Source organism: Erpetoichthys calabaricus, chromosome 4 (assembly GCF_900747795.2).
Source record: "Erpetoichthys calabaricus chromosome 4, fErpCal1.3, whole genome shotgun sequence".
NCBI classification, from domain to species: domain Eukaryota; kingdom Metazoa; phylum Chordata; class Cladistia; order Polypteriformes; family Polypteridae; genus Erpetoichthys; species Erpetoichthys calabaricus.
In genome coordinates, this window is record NC_041397.2 from 41,478,582 (window position 1) to 41,493,057 (window position 14,476).

A 14,476-nucleotide genomic window follows, 5' to 3' on the forward strand; every position below is an offset into this window, starting at 1 on the left:
AAATTTGTAATTTACTAAAAATGTTTTAGTGCCCCAAAAAGTTACAAATTATATATTAATTTATTAAACCTACTTTTTCCATTTCATTATTACATAGAGATAATCCCATCATGGTTGGAGCAGAAACCAGCTCTGAAAAGAATACCCATCTATCACTGGGCACACACACACACACATTCTGTCATGTCAGACTACTTTAGAATCTCCAAATGACCAAACGTGTGCATCAGAATCAAAGGCTGATCTGGAACATACCAAGAAGTGTGTCTCATCTGGAAGCCAGTCTGATGCATGGCACATTTATACGCGCGCACACACACGCGCGCACACACACACACACACGCACACAAGCCTCTATCCTATCATGCTAAGTGCACACACTTGGTTGACCTTGCCCAGCTCTGAAATCAAAGCCAAATCCTGGCAGCTGAAAAGTTAAGGTGTTAATCAGAATGCTAGTGTGTCCTATGAAATTTTAAATTCACTTAAGTAAAACGTTATTTGTGATGACACTGTATGTTTAAGAAAATGTTCTGTTCAGTTGAACAATGTTTCTTTATATCCCGACACACAGTTTATTTGCTTTTATTATTATTTGCCCAGCTTGCTGTACTCCGTTACATAATGGTTAAAATGAAACACACATGACCATAGAATTAGTCTTATTTTAATTACAGTATATGCAAATTGTGTACCATATGAGTATAGTAAATTAAAGCCAATTCACAAGGCAGAATAAAGACAAAATTCCAGTCTAAAATGAATGACAGAATCATAAATCTGAAATGTTTTTTGAAAGTCATTAAGTAAAAAAGAAAAAACCTAAATGAATTCACTAGGCCCAGCTCCTCCTTGGAAATCCCACCATGTACTAAAGTACAGGTAGGAGTCTATAAAATTTTAGAGACATATTACAAGGCCTGATGGTAGATATATTATTTCCAAGATTCTCTTCAGCTCAGAAGATTGATTTGAACAATCTCACATTGGGGCAAAGTGTTACATTTAGGATACAACATCAAATTCATAATATTCACATTACTCTGAATTAAATTCCAAAGAGTGTTTGGACTGTCAACAAGAGTCAAGGAATGACTGGTGAGTGACAGGGCTCATCTGGACCACAATGGTCTCCATAATGTTTGGGACAAAAACACCCTTCTGCTCCACATTTAAAAATACATCTCCAATAATTCAGATGTAAATAAGTGAAAGTCTGCAAAATGCACTTTAAGGGTATTTGCATGCAATTTGGTCATACCACTAGGACACTAAGCTTGTTAAAAAAAGAAATTAAAGTAAGACAAAAAGCCTATGAATTTCTAAATTGTATCTGCTAATTTAGATTTGCTTCAAAAGGTAGACTCTGGCCAACAAAACCTTAAGCCTTTAAAATATAATTAATAAAAAATAGTCCTGTTGTACTCTTTCTTAAAATAATGCAAATGTCCTCATAGCAGGAGATTTTTGGGATACCTCAAAAAGCAACCATTTTATCTCACAATAAACTGTTCTATATTATGAAACACTTCTCTTGTTGGTCTGAGAATGTTATATTATAATGAACACCATCCTTAGGTGCTTTACAGGAACAATACAGGGATTAGATAGATAGATGGTAAATCAAAGAAAGGGATTTAACCAGCAGCCATTTGATTTGCAGTCACATTCTCCAGGAGACAGATACTTTTTCAAGATGTTAATTTAAAAATACCTGAAAAACAGGGGCATTCTCACATGTCACTAATTTCCATGTTGTCTGTGAATATTTGCTTGCCTACATGCATGTCTTTTATGTTTATTGAGTAAATGGTCTTACTAAGTATGGGCCAGTCAGGCTTAATCTGCAGCAGAGGGGCTTAACTGGTCATCATACCAGTCTAAGTTCTTATACTCTTAAAGAGATTGCCATGTTCTTAGCTTTGTTTTCTTGGTCTTCCCACTCTTGTTTACTTTGGATCTCAGTTGCTAGTTCCAGGTAATGTGCTACATTTCTGATTACTTCCATTTTCTATGACTTAATGGCTGCTTCTGTTTTACTTTAAAAGGCCTGCACCCATGTGGCTCCAGCATCAGTTGGCAGACGAGGCATACATTTGAGCCAACTTTCAGCTCTTTCGATAACACTCCAGACACTGCTTCCTCTTTCTAGTTACTCCCTGTGTATATTTCTAGGCCTGTTTCACTAATAGTTTTATTTTACTTACAGTTTATTCCTAACATGGACAGTCACCTCTCAGACCATTTACCGATGCATCATTCACCAGTTTACTGACCAAAAATGTCACGTTTAACCTTTTGTCAAGTGTGCACTGGTGTCCTCCTGATCTCCTGTGTAATTTTAAAGCATTCTGTGGCATATGTACCCAGAGACAATATATAGACTCTGCACAGGCAGTGCCTGACCTGGAACCTTTGAGTTTTGAGTTTGAACATTACACCAGCCTGCCACCTGGTCAGATCAGGTCAGGTTGGGGAGCATGCACTGGTACAGCACATTACCACACACGCCACATGGCGAAACCACTCAGGATGCCAGTTGGCAACCTCCAGGCAGACATATAGTCTAGTCCTACTCCTTGGAAATAACCATCCTTCTGCCACAGCCTGGTGTTACGTGGGCATTATCTTGGCCTGGTTTAGCTGCTCATGTCTTCAACAGTACATGGCATTAGTGCCATAACTGATTCTCCCTCACAATGCAGATAACATGCCTCATTTAGGATTCCATGAGCAACCGCTCATTCAACACAAAGTCAAACCAGTGGTACCCAAAGATTCTCAGAAGAGACACAGTACATTAGGAGTCCAGTCTTTGTCTTGGGTCACTGGATAGCGTCCATGTCTCGCAACCATATAGCAAAACAGGAAGCACCAGGACTCTAAAGACTTGGACCTTGTTCTTTTGAAAAGATACACCCCTTGTTAGCGGCCTCATGACCCCCCATGCTCTCCGAAGACATGAATGTTACTGCCGAGGTAAGTAAACATCTTGACGAGATTGACACTCTCTCCAGAAACAGACACACTACTGATGGCTCTGCCCAAAAGGTCATTTAAGGTCTGGATCGTGGTTTTTATCCAGGACACTCACAAGCCCAAGTAATCGGACTCCTCGCGAAGTCTCTCGAGAGCCCAGATGAGAGCCTCCATTTACCCATTGAAGATCACACCATCTTTAGTAACGTTAAGATCCCTGAATCTATCTTCACCAACAGATAACCCACAGCTGCTGCACCCCATGACCCAGCCCAACACCTAGTCCATACAAGCATTGAACAGAGTAGGAGCAAAAACACACCCCTGACAAATCCCAGAATCAACTGGGAGAAACGCAGAAATTCTGCCTCCACTCTGCACAGCACTCACAGTACCAGTGTACAGGCTGGCCATGATATCCAGCAACCTTGAGGGGATCCTGCAAAGTCTCAGGATGTCTCACAGGACAGCTCGAACAACTGTGTCGAATGTTTTACAAAAATCAGCAAAGACTGCAAAGAAACGATTACACACCATGAAAACCCTCAGTGCCAGGATGCAGTCGATGGTAGACTTCTTAGGCGTAAAATCAAACTGCCCCAGTCACTGGTAGGTGAGCAAGTGATTACAGATCCTATTGAGGATGACCCTAGCAAGGACCTTACTGGAACCAAGAGCAGTGTTATCCCCCCGTAGGTGCCACAATCCAGGCAATCACCCTTCCTTTTCTAGATAGGGATGACAAGTCCTGTTTTCCAGTCCGTTGGAATGATGCCTGTCTCCCAAATGTAAGCAAGGATTGCTTGCAATGCCAGGAGGACAGTCTTCCCAACAGCCTAGAGAAGTTCACCCCAGATGACACAGATCCCTGAAGCCTTCCCTACCCTCAGCTGGTTCATCACCTGTGCAGTCTCAGTGAGGATGAGTGGTTCACAACTAATTGGAGGATCAACCTCAAAAACTGTGGACCTAGAGATATCCATCATCCTAGCCACAGGATCAGCTTTAAACAGCTGTTTAAAACAGCCACCCCAGTGGGTCACAGTTGCAGCGTCTTCTGCAAGGACCGTTCCATCAGTCACCCTGACTGCAACTCTCCAAGGAACTGATTCGGATGTGCATAATGCTTCAATTCCTCTGTAAGCATCATGTGGGTCACTAGACCATAGACAGTTTGTCACTTGCTCTAACAAACACCTCCTTATCTGCCCTCAGAGCCCTGGCAGCCGTCCTTCTCAGTTCCTGGTACAGACCGGAGTTGCCATCAAGCCGTGCGCTGTGACTCCTCTCAATTCTATCCAGTTCTCTGCGAGATGAAACACCTCCTTCTGCGAGATGAAACACCTCCTTCTGGGAACACCAGCAAGACCAACACAACCTTCAGGGCCTTGTTACGGAAGGTATCCCACATCACATTAGATCAGCAGTTGCACCCAAGTCTTCAAGTTACACACTTTATGCAAACTCATCAGAAACAGCCTGATCTTGTAGTCTAGCCAGGTCCAGCCTCAATTCTCCTAGTAGGTGGTAGCTTACTAGTCCTAAGCTGGATCTTCAGAGTAGCAACAACAAGTCTGTGGTCAGAATTCACAAACTGGGAGCTTCTGGAGATCCTGTGGTTCTGTAGGTACCTCTAGCATCTGCCCACGATGATGTGATCGATCTCCTTCACCACACCACCAGTTTTGGAGTACCAAGTCCAATGAATGCGACTGAAAGCACTGGAAACATGCTCCTGCGATCCGCAGCCCCTGACCTTTTGCAAAGTCAAGGAACAGGGAGCCACTTTCACCATGGTCGCCAGACCCATGGGAACTGACGAAATCCTCATAGCCAGCTGCCCTGTCCATGCCAGTGGTTGTATTGAAGGCACCCATGACCAGAGGAGTGTCACCTCGTGGGCACCCATTAACCATGGAGCGAAGTAGCGAATAAAATGCCTCACATAATTCACAGAGGTTTGAGCATACACTGAGACAACAGACAAGGCACCCAGAGAGTACCTTAGTATGAGTCTCATAATACTCTCGTTGAAAGGAGTGACATTGGACACCATCGGATAGAGCCAGTCACGATCGGATGGAGCCAATCTGCCATTCAGAGTGAACAGACTAATAAAAGGTGTACCCACCTACAGAGACCTGGCCAGTCCCAGGTCTGAACACCTCAGAGAGGTCCACCACTGAAATGTGGAGTTTATGAAGCTCCTTTGACAGCAGAAGAAGATGATCATCATGCTAGAGAGACGAGACATTCCACACGCCTACCTGGATGGGCTGCCTCAATTTGGGACCCAAGTGCACTATGCAACAGGCGATGCCTCAGCACCACACCTGTTCTGATCCCCAACAGGCCTGACCCCACTGGCTCGCTGGCGGTTTTGAAGAGTTGGAAGAGTCGAAACCTCATCTGTAAAACATCTCTGGTGTCCTGATTTAACTATTTAATGAAGCCTTGCCCCAGTTACGAATGATTACCACTGAAACTTGTTTGAGGCAGTTTTTATGATAATTAGCACAATGCTGAAAACTAGATATAATTTGCTGTAGCAAATTGCTCATCCTTCTTGGAAGAAAACTCCACAAAACTACCAAAGCTAAGAGCTTATTACTTGTAGCTCCATTGCTTCTGGCTCTGTGGCTGCTGATATGAAACTGTGTCTGATGTGAAGCTTCTAACAAAATGGCCATTGGCATGTAGTATTCAGCCAATCCATAAATCTCTGCAAGAACCTGAAAAAGCCTTTTGGCAGGAGGTCTTGGTTTTATGTGGTTTACTTAACTTTTTTTTTTTTTTCTTTTTTCTTAGCCATGATAAGCGCTATGTCTGAGCTGCTCACTACAGTACTTTGTATACTGCTACAGTCCCAGGTGTTCCCTGTGTGGGCACTCCGACCTTTTCAAAACATCATCCTATGGCTCTGTTTTTATGCTCTTCTTTTAGCAGAAAATGCTCAATTTCCAAGGCTATTGCTGTCTCATATTTAATTACGCAGTTACATTTTGGATTGCAGCTCGATTTATAAGTGCCTACTGAAGGGGATACAGAACTGTTTTTGGCAAATATGCATAGAAGAGGAAATCAATATAAGATGATATTTTGTATGTTTATTTTTAGAATGAAAATTCCGCTTGTGCCCTTAGGCCTGTGTGGTTTCTGTGTGGTGTGGTTTTCAGTGTTGTAACAGGGAGTGTCCCTGAACTCTCCCCAAAGTCTCAATAAGGTCGGAGCAGCAAGGATTTAATTAAAAAGGTGTCCTATGTTTAAAACACAAATGGAGTTTAGATGATTACTAGGACAACAACAAGAAAAGGTGGCTGCCCCATATGGGCCCTGATTATCTGGTTGGCTGACTTCTCCACTTTCCTGTCTCCCGATGTGTTCGGTTGTACACTCGCCCTTCTCATCGCCCAGTCTTTATCTGTACAAATCCTGTCCTCTTCTCCCTTAGTCCCACCAGTGAGTCTTTGTCTGACTTGCCTGCTGGCTTTCTCTGTGCTGTTCTCGTGTGGGCCAAGACTCCAGTAGTAAGGGTTATCCCCTAAAGCCATTGGGGGCCATAAGATCAGCACACCTTCTTCATAACCTCAGGGTGGCTGCATCCCTGAGTCATGAGCAATTGTTAACATAAGTCTTGCATCCCATGTATGGTTGAGTGGCCCCACCCTTGTAATTGTTCTGTTGGATGACTTGTGCTGGGGGTGTCATGTGGTGTAGTAGCAATAGTGTCACATGTACAAGGTACAGTGAAATTCTTTTTTGAATGTCCTAAGAACTCGCATCACATCACCCCTCTCCAGTAAAGATAGAGTCTGTCTCCCCATGTGGGTGCCTGTGTTGTGTCTCTCTACCAGTTGCCATTGTAGGTTTCCTTCCCAGGTCTGTTCTACACCATTCTCATGTCAAATGTTACCCTCAATAAAACTTGTAATCCTCAGCTGAAACTTAAAACTTGACCTCACAGCAACTGAATACATCTTCCATTTAATTGTTTTGAACCGTCTTCAGTTGCAAGAAAGCCTGTTAGTACATTTGGACTCTTAAGACTTTTATGTGGAAAGGCACCTTATAACATTTTAAAAATAAAGTGGTGTCAAGTAACTTTTGATAGCTGGTCATAGTTGTCCCAGAAGAGGTTCTCGTTTCAGATGTTCTGTAGGATGATTCAGAAGAAGCTGACTAATTGCAGCTCCTTCTTTGCATACTTGATGAAGCTGGCACCATAATAGAAGTAGACTTTTTTTTTTCCCTCCTGAGGTTCTTTACTGTTTATTTACAACCAGTAAGCCCGCAATTCTGTAAAGAATCGTAAATCTAAGAATGGCAATCAGTTTCCGTTTCCTCCGATCTTTGGAAGGATGAATTATCATGGAGGGTGGGTGCGTCCGGGGAAATGTCATTTAATTAAATAAGCACATCTGTACTAAAGCGGTTTCGTCCTTTCCTGACACCGACCGCTGGCGGAGTGGAGCACAGCAAGTTTAGTGTACAGACTCTGTTGTTCGTGTGCCATCCACTGAGTCTGGGAAGCCGCAGGGTTTGAGTTTGGGGCGGTGAGGGGCTGTGCGCATGCGTCGCGGTGCGTCCGGAATGAAAAGTGATGGTGGGTGGGAGTGTCCTGGTAAAGTTTTTATTGAATTAAATGTAGACATTTGTACTAACATTAACCAATTTATTAAAACAAAAATGGAATTGTAATTGTCACATTATGTAAGTCGAAAATGTCTTTGAGTTGTTGCCCTTATAAGTAAAACCAATATCGGAGTGGAAAAGTTCACATGAAATATTCTGGAAAGTAAACATTCCTAAAATGAAAAATAAAAACAGTTAATCAAATATCTCTTTATAAACAACATTTTGAGTAAAGATGGCTTGCTGTTCTTGAAGTAGTTGTCCCTGGTATGGAGTAGTTACAACCTTAACTTTAACGTCAGACAAACGACGAACTCATGAAAAGGCAACATAAAGTAGTCCATGTGCAAATACAGGCTCGGAAAGGTAAATGCCCACTTTGTCCATGGTTTGTCCTTGGGATTTGTTGATGGTCATGGCAAATGCAGCCTCAATGGGAAATTGCCGTCGTTTAAGTTTAAAGGGTAATTCCAGGTCAGAACATGTAAGGTCAATTCTGGCAATCAAAGCAGTATTGGAAGTATGGGATCCAGTTAGAACCTGTGTCTCGATAACATGTTCAGTCATGGTGTTTACGACTAACTGTGTACCGTTGCATAAACCTTGTTTAGTATTAAGGTTTCTTAATACAGTAGCTTGACTATTGTTCCCACTTTAAGGTTAAGATTGTGTTGTGGTAATCCGGCCGGGTTAATACTGTTTAAATATTCTAATGGGAAATGAAGATGCTCAGTTTCATTGTCCGAATCAATACTGTCAGTACTTAGAAAGACGTGTGTTTCTCCAGGAAGTAATGCAATCACTTGGTTATTTATATGGTCTACGTCAATATTCTTTGGACATAACACAGCTCGGTGCGTCAAATGTGGTATCTGGTCTAATGATACCGATTCACCAAAAACCTCCGTTACCAAGTCGTCGCAGAGAAAGGCGTGAGGAATTTGAATAATATCTGGGTGAAGCTGAAATCCATTGGTAAGGTTTCCATTTCCTAGTTGCAACAACCAATTGGTATATGCTGGATCAGCACACCGCATGTTCTGTAGTAAGGTTAGTTTCTCAAAGTAATGCCAATTTTCTGCGTATTTCAAACTGGACTGAATAATAGCTGAACGCATGGCGTGCGGAACAACAGGCAGGCACTGTCGAAAATCTCCTCCTAATAAAAGTACCTTTCTTCCAAATGGAATATCATTATCCATTAACGCTCTGAGAAGTCTATCAATGGTATTGAGTATATGACTGGATGCCATCGTAGATTTGTCTGAAATCAATAGTTTTGCGAGACGGATCTCATTTGCACTGTCACTGTGCATTTTCATTGTTGAAACTGACGTTTCCGTGATTGGAACTGGAAGCTTGAACAAAGAGTGACATGTTTGACCATTTATTAACAGATTAGCCGCTACCCCGGTTGTAGCTGAAGCGACAATCAACTGTTTCTTTGCAGAAAAGAAATGTGTAAGTGTTTCATAAAGGTACGTTTTTCTGCTTCCCCCAGGGCCATCAAGAAAGTAGCATTTGGGCATTGGGCTGAGGTGTTTCGTTTTGGAGCCGTGAGTTCTTTGCTTCTGGTGTGTGTGAAGCGCGTTGTAGGAGCCTCCGTTTATTGTTTTTATCCATGGGGTCTCGTTTTTGTTTCTGTGTTACTGAATGACCGTTATGTGATCTATATTACTGGCACAGTGGATTAGAGCAAGTCTAGTTTACAGGTTGTGTTGTTTGGGCGCCACCTACTGACTCTGGGAATCCGCCGCGTTTTGGGAAGCCGCTGCGTTTGACTCTACAGGTTGTGTTGTTTGGGTGCTCACAGGTTGTGTTGTTTGGGCGCCATCTACTGACTCTGGGAAGCCTCTGCGTTTGACTCTACAGGTTGTGTTGTTTGGGTGCTCACAGGTTGTGTTGTTTGGGCACCATCTACTGACTCTGGGAAGCCGCTGCGTTTGACTCTGGGGCGGGCACCATGGCACAGTACGCATGCGCCTCGGTGCGTCCGCCGTGCATAAATTAACTGTGGTTTAGTAATATAGATATGTGGTAGGACATGTTGGGTTACCCTACTGACTTTTTTTTTTTTTCCCCCCTATTCCTAGGCAATGAAGAAGATCGGCAAAGCTTGCTTGAAGTACCCAGAATGGAAGCAGAAACATAATCCTCATTACAAGCCTTGGCTGTTCCCTGAACAGAGTCGTCTTCCAAGTATTCCACTTTCGGAGCTAAGCATCCAGCATGCAGATTCGCTGGAAAATATCGATGAAAGTGGCCTCAGTGAGGCTAAAGATGAACGTGCAGAGGGTAGTGATGAAGAGAGCACTAATTAAGGATCAAGGCCCACGTTTGGTTATCAATATTATCACACACATACTTAAGGTTTCTGAATTCTCACGTTTCCACTGGTTATTGGCTATGCACACTTGTCTATATCAATTCAAGACACGCTCCACAGAATTTTGTTCCTCTCCTCCTTTTATTTTTCACTCCGTTGAGCTTGCATGCATACATTCCAGGTGCACAGTTGCACAGCAGGGTGGCTGCCATCTTACCTAGATAACGGAGGGTAGTTTTTATGCCGTAGGCCATTACATAATTCTTAGCACTGCAAAGTTAAAGCCTCTGTACCAGTCCTGACGTTATTTATTTGTAGATTTGTTTCAAAGAAGGCCAAAAGCAGTAATTCTAGAAATGGGTTTTGAACACATTCCGGCCTTTGGGTAAGTTTGGGAGAAATTCTAGCATTTTGTAAAATAACTGCAGCGTTACCCTATCACTCCATCACAACCAAACATTTTGGGTTAATTGGCCCAGGTTAGTGTTTTTTAATTTATTCATTTTTTTATTTACCATATCAAGAGTCGCTTTTCATATTTTTAACTGAGAAGCATTGCCAGTAATACTCTCTTCCTCATTGTTTAATATGTAAAGGCCCCTCTTGCTCTCAGACAAATCACAAGTGACTTGTGAGTTATACAGCAGGTGAGATTACCATCAGTCAGGCATTGCCATTGTATTTATTTTAAGAACAAGAAACAAGAATGAAAGGTCCCACCTTGGACTGCTTGTCATGTTTCACCTGTATTTGATATTCAAGGCTTTGCTGGGCAAACCAATCACGAGTGTTCCCTTTTGGCTGAGTATCCTGATTTTCCTGTCCCTCACTTTTTGATTATTTGCCTGGCTGTGTGCAGTGTGTACTGATTTGTTCTTTTGAGAAGATGTTTACACATTTTGGTTTCTGGGAAGCTCTTGACGGTTGTGCTTGTTCCTTGATTGGAGTTTTGTTTCAGGCCTGTCTTAATTAAACAGCCTTTTGAGTCCCCTTGCTCTGGGCTCTCGGTGTTGATTTCGAGTTACTTCTTTAATTCTGTTTCTTGTAAAACCTGTCCAAGTGGGCTGAATTTTGATAAGTGTGGGGGGTGACTGGTCAAAAAGGTTTAGGTGGAGTGTATGATATAGCGCCTTTAAAGAGAAATGTCTCTTTATGACTTGCGCAATGGGGACCTTCCTAAAGTGAACTCTGAGCTGCTAAATAGCAATTACCTCCAAATGTCTTGATTGCCTTCCAGACACCGGCACACATGATGACATTCATTTGCTGTTTTGGGATAGAGGATTCTCATCTTAGAATTATTTCATTTGACCTTATTGTTCAGTGTAGACAAGCCAATGGTGTCAGTGACACATTTCATGATAAGTCATCTGTTGAGATGAAGCCTTCAGACTCAATGGCTAAACATGGCAGCAATAGAACATTAGATGTAAACACACAATTGTAAGGATTCTGTGATATAACAGCATTTCTACTTTTCACCTACTGTTTTTTAGAGGCCGAATCAATTATTCCTAAACAGCAGTCGGTGTCTGATTTTACTGTGAACTGGTGGAGCTGTGGAGATCTCTGCCATTTGTGTGATGTACGGTACGAGGAGTGCTCCATTTTCACAATGGATTGCTCCTCGTTTCACCCTTGAATTAAAGCCCACTGTTCTGTTCAGTTTGTGTTGTCCAGTGTTCGTTACGTTTTCAGTTGCAGAATGGAGGATGTACAACCAACACCAAATGGGTCCTTGTCATTCGTGTAAACAAATCTGCTGAATTGTGCCTTTCAGGCTGACACTTTTCTCTCCATTTATACTTAATCAAGTCTCAGGAAGTCAAGGGTAGAGGGTCTGCCTCCCTACTGAGCACAGCATGAAAAGAAGGAAATGGAAAAGGTTAAGAACCCGCTGCTTCAGTCGCTTCCTCGCACGTGGAATGTGGGGCATCCCATAGATTTGTCGTGTTTGCTCGCGTGTCCTGTCCTGGTTTTCAAAGAAACGCTGGCCTTAATTTCAAGGGGATTTACTTCCCAGATGTGGATTCTCACTTTATGCAAACTGAAAAGCATTTTTGGGGGGGTGAAAGGAGGTGGTTTTGAATGAAATTTGTATGAGTGGGAGGCATCGAGTTCAAGTAAAATGTTTAGTTTCTGTTAATGATGATTTTAACTCCTATATGATCAGCAGTAAAACTCCTAAAGAGATTTTGACAAAAATACTTAAGGAAATGTGTGAACTCCAATCATATTGTTCTTAATGTTAGCAGCATAAAAAGTGATGAATAAAAAAAAGAAATGGTGTTATGCCAAAGCAACATCTGACTTTGTGAATTCCTTATTAATGGAGGCCTTGTGTGTCTAAAGGGGCCACATAGCACTGTGGTTAACCAACGGCCCTCACAGCCCAGCTAGAGAGGGCAACGGCACACAGCAAAGAGACCCCCATCTGCCACTGGCTAATGGAGGTCTTCTTTATTTAGCTGGCAGACTTGGCGACTCAGACTCCATTGGCCTGTGTTTGCATCTCACTGAGGACAACTCGGAAGATGGTGAATATTTCCTTGCTGGCTGCACACTGTCTGCCCAGGTGATTCAGCTTACTGCCGTGTGGTATTGTGGCTCAGGCTTTAGACTTCAATCCCTGGGGCTGTGGGCCCAAATCCTCCTCCTGACACTGGGTGACTCGCTTGACCTCCATGTGCTCCAATTGGAGGAGCTAAAGAAATGTAACCAGTTGTATCTGAAATGTTGTAAGTCACCTTGGATAAAGGCCTCAGCCAAATAAGTAAATGCCCCCAGTTAGGCTAACTGGCATTTCTAAATTGGCCCATATGTATGTGTGAGCACGACCTGCAAAGGCTCCTGGGATCGACACTGGTGACTCCTTGCTTTATGAATGTTATATTGTGTGTGATATATGTTTAGCATTGAAACAGTTTTGTTTTTTGACATTCTATTTACCCTGGCATCTTAGACTCAGCCCCACTATGTGATCTGTACTCTGTTCTGCTCCAAAATGAATGGGTCAAAAAAATAAAAATCTCTCCTCTTGGTTTAAGTGCTATTTTCCCCGTTCACCCAGGGATGGCTGGTCACCCCCATAATCTTGGATTATTGGAATAGAAATGTTTACAGCTGGATGCCATCCTGCTTACACACAAGAGGGACAAGGTGGTCTTGCTGTGCAAAATAAAACTGACAGTAAAATGTGTTTCTGTGCTAAACGCCGTTTCTTTGTGTTTGATGTCTCAGACTGAGCCAAAGCCAATTTGGCCTTCACAAGAGAAAATAGAGGCTACAACTGGCATCCATCCCAAGGGTGTTTAAAATAATAAGCCACCTGACAGATGAGCTGCAAGTGCCAAGCTGGCTGCCTTACTGTTAGGAGAGCTGCTCGGTGATCCCTGTAATGGCGCCCACTTCTCAGCAGCTTATAATAATCTACTGAGTGGCAGCAGTTAAAATATTGAGGGAGTGGGATGTTTAGAAAATGTGTGTGCAGAGCCTGGGCCCATTCACTGTCTGGGTGGTGCTTCTGTGTTCTCCTGGTATCTAAATGGAGTTTTATCTCATGATACTATGGCTTTCCTCTAATGCCTAAGACATATGCAATTTTGGTTAAGGACTTGACATTGTTAACGTGTGAGGGAGAGTCGACACAGTGTGAAACTATCTTAAAGCAACTGAATGTACATGTGTGTAAAGGAACTGATTTAAGAAATAGATCAGAAAATATCAGAGAGGATAAAGGAATACATCGAGGAGCAAAAGAACAAGTACAACAAAAAAGGATAACGTGAAATAAAAATAAAGGAATTAATGATAAGGGTGTGAATTAGTGATGGAGGCCAGAGAGATATTCAAAAGGAAAAGGGAAGACCTGCTAGATCTGTCATTTAGAGAGACTGCGTGTTTTTTACTGAAGAGGTTTTCTCCACATTAGAACAATCTGGGTGAGAACAGGCCATTCAGCCCAACTCATTTTGCTGGTCCTATCCACTTCTTTTATCCACTCTGGATGAGCAGACTTTATTGCAAAGCACATGAAACCATAGCAGAGCATGTAAATAAAGTGGTCTCAGTTCAGTGAAATGAGCCCCTTGCTTTGGGCAAGCCTCATATTTAACTGTAAATACTCCCAGGCATGATGGAAACCCAAAGTAGGGCTCCGCAATTTCCCCTGGTGGCCTTCACTGAAACTCAACAGGGCTGTGCCAAACTCCAACTCCCAGCATGCCCTGCAGGAATACGTGGTGCCACAGCAGCCCAGGAGGGCTTCATTCTAGCGTCTCGGGGAAGGTAGTGCCTTGTGGATTCTCTCTCCCCAGGTCCCAATCAGGTAATGGCCGTGGCCGCCCGTCACACCAGGTAAGGTGCTGCTTCTTCCTGATCAAGGTGCCAGAGAGTGGTGAGGTGTTTCATGCAAATAAGAATTTCACTGCACACTATACAAGTGACAGTAAAGTCCCCATACACTTAGTTAAAAGACGTTAACGAAGAGTATTAAGCATTTTTATTGATTTAATAGTTTTACAGTAAAACCTCCATTTA

At 42.7% G+C, this 14,476-nt stretch overlaps 1 protein-coding gene across 1 annotated transcript in view; it reads left to right on the forward strand.

Moving 5' to 3' along the window:
• Positions 1-13,149, forward strand: part of stard10 (StAR-related lipid transfer (START) domain containing 10) — a 92,218-nt gene extending 79,069 nt beyond the window's left edge. Inside the window, exon 6 of the mRNA XM_028799384.2 lies at positions 9,705-13,149. Coding sequence (XP_028655217.1) covers positions 9,705-9,932 — 228 coding nt within the window. The 3' untranslated portion in view covers positions 9,933-13,149. The remainder of the gene's footprint in view (positions 1-9,704) is intronic.
• Positions 13,150-14,476: the final 1,327 nt, after the last annotated feature.